At 36.7% G+C, this 14,333-nt stretch overlaps 2 protein-coding genes across 4 annotated transcripts; one reads left to right on the top strand and one right to left on the bottom strand.

Annotated features, from left to right (window-relative positions):
- Positions 1-1,340: 1,340 nt before the first annotated feature.
- On the bottom strand, positions 1,341-5,909 carry LOC145635046 (protein FAR-RED IMPAIRED RESPONSE 1-like). 3 transcript variants are annotated; one of them, XM_081686340.1, is made up of 4 exons: positions 5,783-5,909; positions 3,642-4,983; positions 1,799-3,145; positions 1,341-1,703 (listed from the first exon to the last, which is right to left on the bottom strand). In XM_081686340.1, exons 2-3 carry the CDS (start codon positions 4,916-4,918, stop codon positions 2,596-2,598), a joined length of 1,827 nt encoding a protein of 608 aa, XP_081542466.1. In that variant the 5' UTR covers positions 4,919-4,983; positions 5,783-5,909; the 3' UTR covers positions 1,341-1,703; positions 1,799-2,595. The 3 variants fall into 3 exon arrangements, with proteins under 3 accessions (XP_081542466.1, XP_081542469.1, XP_081542468.1); XM_081686343.1 differs by having other exon boundaries at positions 1,799-1,861; positions 1,942-3,145; positions 3,642-5,898; XM_081686342.1 differs by having other exon boundaries at positions 1,341-1,700; positions 3,642-5,898.
- Positions 5,910-6,543: 634 nt separating this feature from the next.
- On the top strand, positions 6,544-11,501 carry LOC145635047 (seipin-2-like). Its single transcript, XM_081686344.1, has 2 exons — positions 6,544-7,845; positions 10,848-11,501. The coding sequence occupies exons 1-2, from the start codon at positions 6,721-6,723 to the stop codon at positions 11,328-11,330; spliced, it is 1,608 nt and encodes a 535-aa protein (XP_081542470.1). The 5' UTR covers positions 6,544-6,720; the 3' UTR covers positions 11,331-11,501.
- Positions 11,502-14,333: the final 2,832 nt, after the last annotated feature.

Raw genomic sequence — 14,333 nt, forward strand, 5'->3', positions numbered from 1 at the left:
TATTTTAAATAGGAACTTAGGTCTAGTAAATTGCGAGAGCCTGTTAGATCTATGTTAATTAATAAATTGCGAGAGTCTGTTAATCATGTTATCTGTGCATTGTTAATTATTAATTACTTCGTTCTATCCTGGAATATTAATTATTGGTGAACCAGTGACCCTAGGCTTCCTTATTATTGTTTCTTTTCTCCCTAAACTTATTCTTCGTAGTATAGAATTCATACCTAAAATTATTGGTTACTTAGATAATTTAGATTATAATAATTAATTAGAATTAAAAAGACCTGTTTCCCTGTGGAGTTCGACCCTACTTCCCTATCTACTTTAGTTAGAGATTTAGGTAATTACTTTTGATTAGGGGATACGACACCCTGTCACCTGTTCATAGTGTTTAAGCGAATGGTCTATTTTAGCACTTTATTATGTAGTATTAACATAAGTCAATCAGTAATTATAGTTTGTTAATGTGCTATCTTATGCGATTAGGTAAGGATTATGTGATGTGTGTTAGTCATAAGTCTACTTTGATTAGGTCACCCGTGTTTCTAAGAGTTGGGCTGTGGTGGGCCAAATTGCTTTTGATGTTACCTAAATTTGGCCAAATTACTTGTACTACGGATCTGTAATGAAAACCGGCCCAATATTTTGTGGATGTGAAATTTGGCAAGGACTATTATGTTAATCTAAGTATTAATTTGTGTTAACAATTTTTTTTTATATAAACAGGTGCCAAATTTATAACACCAAAATTGTTATAGATTAATTTAAATGATCCATTAATTTGTTCAGATAATTGTTTGATTTTAAAAAAACCACTATTGTGTACATGATTTTGTTACAAGTCAACTTGGGCTGCAAAACAGAATAAGTCATCTTTAAGAATGAGATTTTTGGTTTGGGCCGAAAAACATTATAACTTTTAGTATTTCGATTCAAATTTCAAAAGGACCACGATATCCAAAGTGAGGAAAAATATTCAACTTTGGGTCGTTTGGTTAATGGTATGTGATTTTACTAGGTCCTCCGACTCAAAATAAAACAAAACTAAGACGGACCCGTAATGGAGTAGTCCAAATCTGGATCACATAGTGATCCAATATACGGTCACGATGTGGTTGGAATTTAGCAAGTTAGTATTTCCCAAATAAGTAATAATAATATGAGCCTATTTGGATTTGAGCTATATGTTGTGTTTTTTTTTTAAAAATTTGTTGCTCCTGGTTTAATAAAAACTATACTTGAATAAGTGACGGATTTGAATATAATATATGTATATACTATGAATAAGTGTACATTATATTAAGTAATTGTCTACTGGAGAGTTGTTTAGGGGGCCGAATCGGAGATGAAGGCCATGAAGAACAAAATACTTGAATCACATAGCAAGTCTAGTGTAGCAAGTACAAAGTAAAATCATAACTAAGAATCAGATCACTAATTCAAATCCTTACACATAAAGCACGAATAAGTTCTACTCATTGATATCATAGTAACTACTTTAAGATAAGTCTACAAGGTTAAACGACCATCATATTAATCCCATTTCAAAAGGCGTTCGATGGGGAAGACCAACCCACGAAATTCCTTAGTAGTAGGTCATCGTCAGCTGGTGTTGCTGCAGCACTGTTGTCGTTGCATTCCTAGACGTTAGCATTATTTGGGTCCTTTTTCTTAGTTTTGCCATTGCGTTTTCTTTTCACCTGCTGTGAGCAGTGCAAAATGCAACACAAATAAATTAGCATACATATCACACGTCGTGTCTAGTTTACCCATAACAACAGTAAAGTGAGTCAATTACCGGAACGATCGGGGTTTCTTCTGCAACCTGTTCCTCACTCAAAGCAACTTTGCGCTTCACCGCCTGCATAGTGGAATAAACAATCGGACGTTTCGTAGCATGAATTCATAAATCTGATAATTAAAGAGAAGGGAAACAGGTACCTGTTTTTTTTTTTTTCCGCAGGATCATGCTCTTGTGTATCGATTTGAGGTTTTTTGTATCCAGTCTCGGCGTAGGACTTGTACCTGGTACTCTTGGGACGACCACGTGTTTTTTCCGTGTCTTTGGATCTGTAATCAAGTCAGTGTTGGCATTTGTTTCAATTGCAGTAACTTTAGTGACAGATGGAGGGGTTAAATCTGCTAGAGCGTTATTGGACCCAATCTCAGATGGAGGTATGTCATTTTTGGGCACATTTGGTGGATTTTTCAGGCTTTGTAATGTTGCCCTTGCCTCTAATACTTCAGTAGAAAGCTGTGTAAGCCTCTCCATTACCAAATCAACAGTCGGATCATCCATTGTAGAGGCATCCTCACAAATGGACTCGAACTTGGTCATCATTTTGTTGAAACGTTTGATCTCAATTGTATCAGAAGGGTCATAGTATGACACCTTTACTCTTGTGTGCCTCCTCACTATGTCCTTTCTCCACCTCTCAAGTATGTACTTCTGTGGAATCTCGAACACAAGATTTTGGTCTAACACACGAATGCAGTGCTTGCACAAAATTCCAAAGGTTTCGAACTTCGCACAATCACAAGTAATCTCCTTTGTTTCCACATTAAAGGTAACACATAATAATCTGCGTTGATCAGTTATTTTTTCCTGCTTCGATCCTTCGGGAATAATCCATCCCGATCCTCCAAAAGATACTGGACAACATTGTCTTGCAGAACGCGCTCTTCACGGGGGTAAACATACATCAAACGAGAACATTCCTTTTGAATTTCTTGAAATTTTGTGTCCGTGTATATCTTCTGAAACATCTTCTCCGCCTTAAACCCACTAACTAAACGTCTCTCGTACTTGGAACACCTGGCATCGACATCGTTTTCATCACGAACACGTTTCGTCATTGCCCTATTATACTTCACAGGGAACTCATGCAACAGTGTGTTCCTATTGACATAACCATCAAAGAAGCTATTAATGCTTTCGACACGTTGAGTTGTCTTCATCCCAGCCCAAAAATGTTGTTTCATGAAGGCAGGTACCCACATATGCCTCTCCTCATACAAATCAGCTAACCAATCATTTTCCTCCAATTTGTGTTGAGTAATGAGAGAGTTCCATCGAGTCTCAAATTCCTCCTTTGTATAACTCTCATAAATGACTTTCTTCAATGGGCTTTTAAAGTCATTGTAACTGCAAAATTAGGATATCAAGCAGTGCAAAAACACCATCATTAAACAATATCAGCCTATTAGACATATAGCTATACTAACAGTTTGTGTTGTGTGTGTTAATCTACACACAGAACTGCAACACAATCACACACATACAAGAAGAGAAGCAGCTAGGGGTAAAAAAGGTTTTAGTTATATGAAGTGTGAGGAGACTCCTAAAACAGACAGGGCATTTAAAATAAATGGATTCCCTTCATAACTGACCACACAATAATACAAAAGGAGAGCATCAGAACAGTGTTTGAAAACATAGTCCAGTTGGGATATAGGGTACCTACATGCATTGCAACGGCCGCAAAAAAAGAATTACTGACGTGGGCTAATACATTGAACAGAGCTAGTAAATTTTGATGGAGGCAGGCAGGAATGCATCACATATAATAAATATAGAATCAATCCATTAACAAAAGCAATATATGAAAACAACTACCCAAATAGTTGACCATGATACTTACCCATCACACTTCCCTAGCTTTTCCGGAATTTTCTGCATTATATGCCAGATGCACCATCTGTGGCGTGCTTGAGGCATCTCTAGAGACAGTGCCTTACGAATAGCAGCCGCTTGATCAGTTAAGATTGCATTAGGTGGGTTGCTACTTATGCAAGCCAACCATTGACGTACAAACCAAGAATATGTGTCCGTATCTTCATGTGACACGAGAGCACACCCCAACAATATTGATTGGCCATGATGATTGACACCTACAATATTAATAAAGGGGAGCTCATATTCATTTGTAAGATATGTGGCGTCCATGCACACAACATCTCCGAAATACTCAAAAGCCGCCCTACTACGAGCATCCACCCACATCACATCTTTCATCCGGCCATCCTCATCCCGACGGTGTGTGTGATAGAACTTAGAGTTATCGGCTTGCATCTTCTCAAAGTACTCCATCATAGGAGCACAATCACCACCTGCCAAATTCAAGTGCGCCCTTCTCTCCTTGTAGACCTCATGTTGTAAATCCTTTACTGTAGGCACAATTTCTTCAGTTTTGTCCAACCCCAAACAGCCATGTATCTGGGTTACTGGGACACCCTCGTCATAGAAGTGTATTAAATTCTTCCTAACGTTTGTTGTTAACTTTTTCATACGATATTCCTTCACTAGCTTGGACTTAGTCGGGGAAACTTTATGCACATGTACAAGGCAAACCTTTCGCAACTCCCAAAGACCCTCTGCATTGACACTAGCATATATCATGGCACCACACTCACATTTCTTAGATGTCCTTTTTGAGCGAGAAAGTTCATCCTCACCAATGAGTCCATCGACTATACCAGTCCCACTGACATCCATAGACTTAGCCCTCTTGTTCGCTGCACGCCTAGCCCTCGTATCAGGGTAACCCCAACATTCACACCTCCAAGTAGTCCCCCGCCTCTCCTTATTCTTCTTCGACATATATCCTTGACACCTAGTAACACCAAATCCTTGTTGCTGAGCATACTCTTTGTAATATGACTCAACCTCTTTCCATGATTTAAATACCATACCAACTTTAGGACTTTCAACGGTAGCATACACAGAAACCTTATTGGTTGAGACTATTGTTTCCACTGTCTCTATGGTCTTAATTGGAGACATAATCAAAGAACTAGGTACACACTCCGAAGAGGGCCCTGCCTCACCAACCACAACAGGAACATCACATTCTGACGTAAGATCACTGATGGTTACTGTGTCCTCAATCTCACTTGTTCCATTACTATTCTCATCCATTGTGTATTGATGTTTAATAACTATTTCAAATCTTCAGACCATTGTAAAAATATAGATTGAATGAACTAATCAAACAAAAATTGACACAGCCTTAAGATAATATCAAAAGACACCATCAATATGAACAATAAAATAGTATAGGCAAATGCAAAACATCATACCATATAGTTTAGGCCCAATCAACATGAACATAATTGAGTCACAAACAAGTAGTGAAACCATAGTTTAAGCGCACAAACAAACCGAAATTAAATAAATTGGGGAAATACAACATCATTATGAACATAAAAATGATACAACCAAACAAATCAGACACTAGCTTGAATTGATCATACTAAATAACAAAATGTATGCATTATACAGAATTAAACAAAACATGACAGCATAATTACTAAACTTCTTAATCAAATAAATTAAGATGCTGATCTGATTAATTTAACATATCTGAGCATGTAATTACAAAATGTATGCATTATACAGAATTAAACAAAACATGACAGCATAATTACTAAACTTCTTAATCAAATAAATTAAGATGCTGATCTGATTAATTTAACATATCTGAGCATGTAATTACAAATAGGAACATATAATATCATACAAAAACATAAAATAACTTTTAGGAACATATAATTGACGTCTCCCTAATGTATTGAAAATAATGATGCACCTGATAAAATAACAGACAAGACCCTGAATTACCATCTTCTACCACACACCATTATATTCTACAAATTGCCAAAATTGGGTAGTAGTATCCAGAAAATTAACAATCATATAATTTTGTATCAAATAAATCAATCCGTTCAACACACGATACCCAACCACAGATCTAACAAGTACATTCAAATCGAAGTGAAATACCTGGAATTAAGGGTATGCAGGTTATTTCAGTAGATCGACAACCTTCCCTTTTGTCATAGTCGTTACCATAGACTGATCTTCCAACAGATCTGAATGATAGCAATTGGGAATTTGGGATGACAATGGCGTTCCAAGATAGATGTTTTTACTTTTAAAAATGTTTCTTTCCCGTTTGTTGTTAACGACGTTAATTGACGAGTTTAAGGGCCCACCATAACGGCACATATCCGTCTTTAACGACAAACAGTAGAAACGAATATAAAAATAATATGAAGTACGCTGTGGGGCCCACGAAAAGCGCTGATTTACAAATTTTGGTAAATCAGGCTGAAATAACATAAGTTTTATAAATCTGGAGCACCATGTGCATGGTGCTCCAGGAGTAACATAGAAATTGCGAAACTATTTACCAAATACTCAAATTAGCTTCTTTGTTTGGTCTATAAAGACTCAATAAGCTAAAAGCTACTTCAAAAGCTCTTTAACGAGAAGTACAAACTCATAACTCACATACCATTTTTTTTAAAATATTCTTCTTGTGTTTCGCCCACTTCACTATTTGAGCTAATTCGGATTCAAACTCAGTTTAGAATGGTGGTTTTTCCCAATTGTGTGTTGTGAAGGATCTAACAAGCGTAATCCCTATCAAGTGTAAGACATGTTCTCATTTACCGAATAAAACTGAATATTTTGAGAAGCAAATTAGAAACTTAATTGAAAATAAGCCGAAGAGAAGAAGCCTAAATCACTAATATAGCAAAACCAATTGGTTCATGTCCCCATTGACCTCTTCATAATGATCTATACGATAACGATCAAGCAATTCTGTTTTCCCAAAATTATTCAATTAAAATCTGTTCTATCTTACCCGCCAAATCAATCCCACGAAGAACCCTAATCACTTCAACCCAAAAACCCAATCTTCTCTAAATTCATTAATGGAAGATGCAAAATCAACCGATGAAGACGACGAATTCCTCGACGCTTCCGATGAATTCCCCTTCTACGATTGCCCAGATACTCCCGATGATTCTCCTTCAACCTCTCAATTCTCACATTCTCTCTCCTCTTCCCCCAATTCAAGTGTCTCAGCAGCAGGTCTCCGCCGTCGCAAGTCTCTGAGAAATCGAAAATTAAATAATTTTGAGAGTAACACCCAGAAATTGGATTCAGATAAAACCGAATTGACGTCGGAAACCGTCGAAAATGAGAGTTCTACGGTGACTACCGACGAAAAACCAGAAAAATCGACGGCGCCACTGTCGCCGCCGGCGAAGGAGATGGTGAGGAAGAGGGAAAATGATGATGGGCAGTTAAGTTCATCCGCGGCGACAGCGAGGGAGAGGGAAAATGATGATGGACAGTTTAGTTCATCGGCGGCGGAGGCGGTGAGGAAGAGGGAAAATGATGATGGGCAGTTCAGTTCATTGACGGCGAGGGAGAGGGAAAATGATGATGGGCAGTTTGGTTCATTGGGTATTCTTGCTGAATTGTTAATTAAAGCAATTGGGTTTCAATTTAATTTGTTGATTAATGTTATTAGTTTCCCTTTTTGGGTACTTTATTATTCTTGCTTATTTGCTGTGAATCCATTGCTTATAATTGGGCTTGGTAAGGGTTATTTGATTGGAAAATTAACTAAATGGTGGAATCTTGTTGGTGATACATTGAGTCCATATATGTCTGAATGGTTGAATGAGCATAAATCATGGTTGAAGCTCGTGTTGCGTTGCGGTTGGGGATTGTTTTGGTCAGTTTATGTGTGCTCCATTTTAGTGGGTTTGTTGATTGGTGCATTTGTGATTGGTGGGTTGATGATGAGATATTGTTTTGTTGAAGAGCCATTCCTGTTGAAGCAGGGATTGAATTTTGACTACACGAAAAGCAAGCCGGTTGCTTTCGTGCCTATTATTAGTTGTCCGACTGAAGAATGGAGGGACAAATATGAGGATGTTAATGCTGTTGGATATGCCAGGGTTATACCTCCAAATCATAAGTTGCAGGCTACTGTTACCATGGTTTTGCCAGAGTCGGATTATAATAGAAATCTGGGAGTCTTTCAGGTACATTTCCCTTGTGAAAGCTCTCGTCTTCTGAGTGTTCATTTATTTAATACTCTAATATTCTGGGCATAGATTATGAGTAATGGTCTTTATTTTGGTTGAGTTGGTTGTATGTGATTTTTATTGCCTTATTGTGTTAGTTGGTAGTGACTTGGTAGTGCTTCAGCCTTAGTTCCTTTTTAGATTTACTGAGCTGACTGAACTGATTGGAATGGAACGAAATTAGAAACTGAACTGAACTAAATATTTTATGAGAGAAGGAAATTAGAAACTGAACTGAATTGAATATTTATGAGAGAAGGAAATTAGGAATTGAACTGAACTGAAAATAAGTCGAAGAGAACAGACCCTTAGTTATAAGTTGATTGTAGTGGTTTTTTATTTATGTTTGAACCTGAAGTGTTCTGCTCTATTCTGCTGACAATTGGAACAATGCTGCTCAACTCATATCATATGATTTGTTCACACCACAATTTTCTTTATTTTCCTTCGTTATGATGGTAGATTTTCTTTTTTATAATATAGTGTTGGTACTCAATCTGTACTTTGCAAGAACTATTTTTTTCTTTTGCTTTGGGATCATTAATGGAAAGTGTTGTAATTGTCCAATACATTTAGTTTTTTTTCTAGCATTCCTCTCTGTTAATTTGCTTATGGTCTATTTGGTTGACTATTGGTTTTATGAACATCTTTTTGACACCATGGCTTTGCAGTACAAGTGATGCAATTATGTTGCTTCCTTTTCTTCCTTGTCTATTTACAATTAGTGTCAATCATATTTGTGTTCTGCAAGCTTCTCGTGTTTTTTTTTTTTTTTTTTTTTTTTTTATCCCATCCGCCTCTTTTCTCGTGCCTCAGTGACTATGGTTATTGTTGTAGAATAAGATTCTAGAGTAACGTTACAATTGGGAGTACCCCCTTTGTGTTCTGTTCTGCACTTGGAAACTGGAAGAAGTTGGTCCTAATCAGATTAACACTTTGTTTGGATTAGAGGAAATGGATAAAAAAAGAGGGGAGGGATAGTGAGGGGAACAAGTTTTCCTTGTTTGGATTAGGGGTTGGGTGAAGGAAGGAGTGGGATCCATTTGCCCTCCTTTAATAAACACTATTCCTCCAAAATTGGAGAGATTTGGAGGGAATTGGAACTCCATCTTCCCCCTCCACTTCCTCTTGCCCTCCCCTTCTTTTCCCTCATATATTGACATCGAAACAAAGTGTAATGATGTGTTACGAAGCCTTAAGTAATGATTTTTGTTTATATGTTTTGAGATGATGTCAAAAAAACTTTTAACGCCCTTTGACTTGTGGTTGGCTAAGTTTTAGATTATGACTGATATAGTTAGCTGACAGTGTAAGTGAAGATAGTATGGAGAAGTCACAGTTTTGCTGGTATGTTTATTTTTTCGGAATTTTAAACAATAAATTATTCTGCCTTTTAAGGTTCTGTGCTTCTGTCACTCTCTAATTGGTAGCCTAAAACTCTTATTATTACAACTATTTTAAGATGGAAGAACTATAGGAGTATAAATTAACTTCTGACTGACCTTGGCGTTCTACAAGATTATGATGAAAGAAATTCTAGGCTAGATTCAAGACGAAAACTAACCTAATTCACTCCTTCAGATGATAAGAGAGGGGTTGTGATCCAGTGCTTCAAGATGAAGAGAAAGAGAGGACACAAAAGGCCATAGTTGGTCAGGAAGTCCATGGCTGGATTCAGGGAAACAATGATAAATCTGCGCACAAATAGAAAAACCCAACTTAGACATCATGAGCAAGAAAACAATAATTTATGCAAGGAATTTCCCAATCTTGCTTGAGACAGTTAAATTAAGGGGCCGTTTGGTTGGGGGTTGTCAACAAAGGGAATGGGAATCAACTGCCCCAATTCCCTTTGTTGTTGTTTGTTTAACACTTTCTTTCATTCCCTTTCCCCTCTCCATTACCCCAAATCCTTCCAACTTCATTCCCCCCCCCCCTCCCTAGACTTTTCCATTCCCTTTCCTTAGCCACCCCTCTACACCACACCCACACCTAGCCACCACCCTTATACCTTTCCTCCACCACCAAGTCGCACCTCCACGGCTCCACCGACGTTCGCCGCCCCTTCCCCGAGCCTCCACGACCATCGAAAAACCTAAAAAACCCATCCTCTTCTCTGCTAAACGGCCGAACGGTCCTCCCCCACCATCGAAACCGTAGGCGCTACGGTTTCGAGGGTGGGGGAGGGCCGTTCGACGAGTTTCACGACGAGTTTCAGCGGTGCTAGGGTTTTTTGGGCTAAGGAAGTTTTCGGGGGAGGGACGACCTCCGCTGGGTCGACGAGGGACCGGGGAATCTGGCGAAGGGCGGCGAACGGTGGGGGAGGTGCGGCGAGTGGTTTGGTGGCTGAAAAAGGTGGAAAGCTAATGACTTAGGTGGTTGTGTGGTGGTGGTGTGATGGTGGGAATAGAGGGATTGTTTCCCTTTGTTTTAAAACAAACAACATGACAAATTTTAGATATTTTCATTCCATTCTCCTCCTTTTCCTTTGTTCATTCCATTCCGATTACCTCGTGCGAACTAAACGGCCCCTAGTGGTTTTTTCCTGTATAATTAAGAATTGTATGCAGAGAAATTTAGTAGCTTTCAAGTCAAAGCTTCTCTCATAAGGATATCAACAGAAGCAACACTTTTGGTCTAAATCCAACATAAGGATTTTTTATTTTTTATTTTTAAATCACAAAGCCAATAGCAGTCTTTTCGTTGATTGTCCTGAGCTATAGAATTTCAGTTAGAGACAGTCTTTGGGTGCTGGTCAGCAAATGAACATAGTGGAGTTCACACATTTGGACTTGAGGTAAATTTGGCTAGAATAACTGGATTTAGGAAGTCAAATATGGTGCTATAAATGTTTGACCACTATAACAACAAAGCTAACTGTGAAGCTAAGGTCTGTTTTAAGAAGTAAAGAAGTAGTCTACTTTATGAGAGGGATGTAATGACTTGGTTATTGTCTGCAGGTGAGGGTAGAATTCCTATCGGAAAATGGTAAAACCCTTGGCAGTTTCAGCCATCCATGCATGTTGGAATTTAAAAGCCAGCCACTTCGCCTACTGTTGACATTTTTCAAGATTGTTCCTCTTGTTGCTGGTTATCTGTCCGAGACCCAAACTTTGAAGTTGAAGTTCAGTGGGTACAAAGAGGGGGTCATTCCTACTGCTTGTTTGAAGATAACAATGGAACAAAGAGCAGAATTTCGGCCGGCAGCTGGTATCCCTGAAGTATATGATGTGTTTGTACATCTGGAATCTAGACTTCCATTCTTTAAACGTATCCTATGGTATTGGAGAAGAACTTTATTTGTTTGGCTCAGTATGATAGTGTTTACAATGGAGTTGCTGTTTGCTCTTGTATGCTGCAGACCTGTAATATTCCCAGGAGCAAGAACAAGAAGTAATGTAAATAGAAGAAACGCTCCTTATACTCATTCAACTCAACGATAGCACTCTTACTTGCACACGAATACACGATCAATTCATTTTTATTATCGGTTTGATGATATTGTTTGCTGATTGTATTATGTAAAAGCAGTTCATACGGAAACTTTGTCCATTCATTTGTAGACATCTTATTTCCTACTGTGTAAGGGTGGGTGCGTTAGGGATTTGTTTGTTGACACAGTAGTAGTCACTTGTCAGTTGTCACAGTATTCATTAGTAGATTACCATTGTAGAGAGTTCCATCTGTATAGAATAACGGCACAGGCTTTGGTTCACACTTCTGTTCCACTTCTTAGTATTGGATGTTTTAAATGGTGTAGTTTCAGATTTCACTTCATGGAAGTGCTGAAAGAATTGTGAATGAATTGGGAGTTTGGGCCAACTGATTGGAGCACTATGTTACCAATTGATACATTCAGATCTACAAGCTAAGATTATAGTGAATGCTGTCATTGTTTTTGGTTATTAATAAATACAAAGTAATTTATTAACAAGCTGGCCCAGGCTGATCTCGGTGATAAACCCGGACCGTTTATCACGGGGCGTAATGGTCCATTCGCCTCTTTAGTCAAGGGTGCCAAGGTCATTTGCTTGTCACGTGGAGTTAACTCCTTTCAACCCAATTGCAAACGCCGTCAAGCTTCCTTATTCCTCCTCCTTCCTCCTACTTATCACCATATTGGAACAAACTATCATCTCTTGCTTCTTACTATAAACACCACTGGTAGTCTTGTTTCAACCATCATCTCCTTCCCCTTCGATCCACAACTAAAATTGACCACCATCTTAATATTCTTCCCACAACCCACCCACCTTCATCTTTCTTCTTCCTCCGACCAACCTACCTTCATCTTTCTTCTTCTTACGCTGACACCAACACCGATATTAATGGCAGCTTCGCCACCAAATTAAACAAAACCCTACGAAAATAGAGAAAATCAAGGCATAGTTAACCCCAAAGTGCAATTTATGTTTCCCTCCATTGAAATTCCACCATTAAAGTCTTGAAGATGAGTACGTTTTCAAACTCCAATAATGATCAAGAAGCTTACACTATTTGTGGTTGCTTTTTTGAGGTTATAGACATTTGTTATCTATGGCTTCTTACTTTTCCTTGCTAACTAGCAATATGTCATAACTTTTATTCAAAAGCAATTTTTTATTGTCTGGGCATGCACATCAATGCAATTTTATTACAATTTTGTCATAAGAAAAACAATCCAAGTTTATCACGGAGATCAACTTAGATTTTCTCTTTATTAACATGAAAAATGATGTGGACTACCATAGTAAACTTTTTTTAGCTCAACTTCCATTTAAGGCAATGGCGGATCCAGAAATTTCAAAATGGGGTCCAAAATTTTTTAAACTTATATGACCTAAAAAATTGGAGACGTTGATATTATTAATGTTTTAATATTGCATAATGTTTTTACTTTCTAATTCATCTTTAGCCTGTAAGTTTACATACATCTTTTGTTCCTTTAACATTGCAACATGGGGATAGTAATCACTCTTTTCATTTTTTCAATACACAATTTTAACCTTTTAAAAGAACTTTAATTACGAGTATATAACAGTAACAATAACAATAACCCCAAGTGATTATTTTTCCTTATGTATAAATCATATAAAATCAGAATGGTAAGCGCACACGTTGCAATATTTTAAATCCGAAAATAATATATTATTTGCGATTTTATATGGAGAAATAATGTATGATTTATGTTTTAGGAAATCAATTTTTTAGAATGAGAGAGCAAAAACTAAAATATGAAATAGATTTTTTTTAACACATCCTAAATATCATAATTCTAATGCAAAAATAAAGGGGATGCAAGTGCTCCCCTTGGTGGCCACATAGATCTGCCAATGATTTAAGGCCTTGTTTAGTTTGATGTATAACATTTTCTAATAATTGCAAATTAGTTTTCCTTGAATTGGTTCTTTACAAGAAAAGTCATAGAAAAATGAAAAATAGGAATGGAAATATGTAGTATAAGGATGGATAAGAGAAAAGTAAAAAAGAGGCATACTTTATATATATATATATATATATATATATATATATATATATATATATATATATATATATATATTAAAAAAAGGTAAAGAAAAGAATGGAAAACGTAGCTTCCTTTGTTTTGTAAAGGAAAAATGTAGCTTTTCTTGTTTTGTAACGGAAAATGTTTTCCACCTCTTCACAAACCAAACAAAGAAAAATGAGAATAATTGGAAAAAATAAGTATCCATGAAAATATCAATAATCAATAACTTAATATTAAAAGCGAAACCAGTGATGACACATGTCATTCAGGTTAAAAATTTTCCCTCCACTTTTATCTTTCCTTTTTTCATGAAAAATATTTATACCTTATAATAATATTTACTTTCCATTTTGGCGATAATATTTTTCCATCTATCAATCAATAACTTAATACTAAAAGCGAAACCAGTGATGACACATGTCATTCACTGGTTAAAAATTTTCCCTCCACTTTTATCTTTCCTTTTTTCATGAAAAATATTTATATTCCCTCCGTCCCTAAATTACATTCCTCTTTGGAAATTTACACGGGAATTAAGGAGGAAAGAATAAGACAAATAACAATAATTAGATAATGCAATGGGAAGTACAAAGATAAATTAGTTATTTCTCATGACATGTCATCAATCCTTTGCAAAAAAAAAAAAAAAAAAGATCAATCACATGCTCCTAATTGAAAATTTTTAACCAATCATATTCATTGCAATTTGGCACAAGGATTATGAATGAGATTAGGTAAAGATGAGTGAGAAAGCATTAAATATAAAACAGAAAAAAAAAGAGTTGATTTACTAAAAAAAACTTACCAAAAATAGAAAGAAGGAATGTAATTTTGAAATACCAAAAATAGAAAGGAGGAATGTAATTTAGGAACGGAGCGAGTAGCTTATAATAATATTTACTTTCCATTTTGGTGATAATATTTTTCCATACGCACTCAAACGGAATTTTTTATATGT

Source organism: Chenopodium album, chromosome 6, assembly GCF_948465745.1.
Source record: "Chenopodium album chromosome 6, dcCheAlbu1.1, whole genome shotgun sequence".
Classification (NCBI taxonomy): domain Eukaryota; kingdom Viridiplantae; phylum Streptophyta; class Magnoliopsida; order Caryophyllales; family Amaranthaceae; genus Chenopodium; species Chenopodium album.